The following is a 1682-nucleotide window of genomic DNA, read 5'->3' as shown; positions in this document are numbered from 1 at the left end:
TCCGTGCGAAGGCCCAGCAGCGCTGCGCGCGGCCGAGGGGGAGGAATGGAGGGAGGTTGCAGGAGGGGTTATTACTCCACATGCATCGGGCGGTCGATAGCACCCCCGCACCCCCAAGTGCGCTGCCTTCGTCTTCCAGTCTCTCTCTCTCTCACTCGCTCGCTCCCTCTCGCACTCTGTCGCTCGCTCCACCCACCCGTGGCTCCCGCTCCCACCCACCCCGTCAACACAACTTGAACAGACGCGGCGCGCCAGCCGCGCCCCCATTCAGCGGGGTGGAGCTGCGGGCTCGGGGCCTCGGGAGAGAGAGAGGGAGGGAGTACCCCCGAGGGGTACCCGCGACTGCGGCGATGAATGAGGACCCCAGGGCCAGGAGGGATGCAGCGGCGCCGCTCGAGCAACCCCCCGGTACTCCGGTGGCTCCAGGTACTCGAGGGATGTTGTGACTAAACCCTCCGAAGTGAGGGATGGCCAACACCTGACGACCGAAGATTATCCGCAAACATAGTGCGGAAGTTCAAGCGGCCTTACGAAAAAAAATTAAGGTGCTTCACGGCACCCAATGCTCTCAATGCAACAACAGTTTGCGCACAGAATAATTTGTTGCAAAATATATCAATTATTTGGGTGTCAAACTGCAGGGCTGTCACAACGCCGGAACTGCCTTTCCCACCCGGACAGCAGACCCCACCCAAAACTTCACCCTCTCCTTTTCGCCGCCACCCCACCCCAGACGAGAGATCGAGTCGACTCGAATCAATCCGCACCGACTCACCCCCAAATCGCAAGGTAAGAGCGAACAACAACCACACGTCGAAGTACTCACCCATGGCGTGGAATCCGTTAGATGTCATATTCCCAAAGGTCAATTATCCACGGGTCAAAGTTCAAAAGGTATCCAATTAGAGTTCTAGTGATGACAGAGAGTCCCCGTCATAGGCACTGCACTTTCACAATCGACATGTCACTCGGCGCGCTGACAGGGGTGGCTCGCTGCCGGTGTCGTGTTGACACACCCTCGTACCCGCCAGGGCCGTCCCGTCCAGGGGCCTGTCGCAGAGGCTATGGCATGCTACGACATACCCAACCGACCACACCGGCCGGGACCCGGAGAGCGACTGGACGACTGGCGGCACGGCGGCAGGCGGAGGCGGCAGCGCGGGGCGGGCGCTCGCTAGCTCGGGAAGAGGAGGGGGAAGGGAAGGGAAGACGAGGGACAGGCCCCTTCCGCGTAGGCAACCAAAGCTGAGGTCCTGTGGAGTCAAGTGGCTCCACCTCGCGGGTGCGCTCAGAACTAGAACGCGTTGGATCACAACTCGCGCATTTCGCGCGATGTGTTTGAAAATGTTTAGAGCCCGGCAAGACTCAGACTCAAAGAAGTGGAATGTTTTGAACTTGCACAATGTGCTATTGACGAAACTTCATTTCCACCAAATAAACTCTTTCTTTAAAATTTATTAGAGCTAACACTTCACAGTTTATTATTACAGAAGAATTAATTATATACTTTATCATTGCAAAATGGCACAGATACAATCTACATCACGACAGAAACAATGATCCCTTTCCACGAAAATGTACTAACAATAGATACAATTAGATAATATCGGAAGTAATTCATCTGGCATTAACAGTTTGCCTGTTTTAGCCTTTTAGTCAAAGCTCTAAATAAAGCAGATCTT

General features: G+C 55.0%; 2 protein-coding genes across 3 annotated transcripts in view; both read right to left on the bottom strand.

The window, feature by feature from the left end:
- Positions 1 to 1113, bottom strand: part of LOC113205440 (myosin-I heavy chain) — a 50485-nt gene extending 49372 nt beyond the window's left edge. For both annotated transcript variants that reach the window (XM_052267184.1, XM_052267185.1), the window contains exon 1: positions 827 to 1113. In XM_052267184.1, the coding sequence (XP_052123144.1) occupies positions 827 to 854 (28 nt within the window). In that variant the 5' untranslated portion in view covers positions 855 to 1113. The remainder of the gene's footprint in view (positions 1 to 826) is intronic.
- A 311-nt stretch (positions 1114 to 1424) lies between these two features.
- The window catches only part of LOC113205428 (ragulator complex protein LAMTOR4 homolog), a gene marked incomplete in the record, with an annotated part of 8614 nt that continues 8356 nt past the window's right edge, over positions 1425 to 1682 (bottom strand). The window contains 1 exon segment of the mRNA XM_026421058.2: positions 1425 to 1682.

The sequence above is a fragment of the Frankliniella occidentalis genome, unplaced genomic scaffold, assembly GCF_000697945.3.
Source record: "Frankliniella occidentalis isolate FOCC.00 unplaced genomic scaffold, Focc_3.1 Scaffold47, whole genome shotgun sequence".
In the NCBI taxonomy this organism is placed as follows: domain Eukaryota; kingdom Metazoa; phylum Arthropoda; class Insecta; order Thysanoptera; family Thripidae; genus Frankliniella; species Frankliniella occidentalis.
This window is presented reverse-complemented; position numbering and strand designations above follow the sequence as displayed.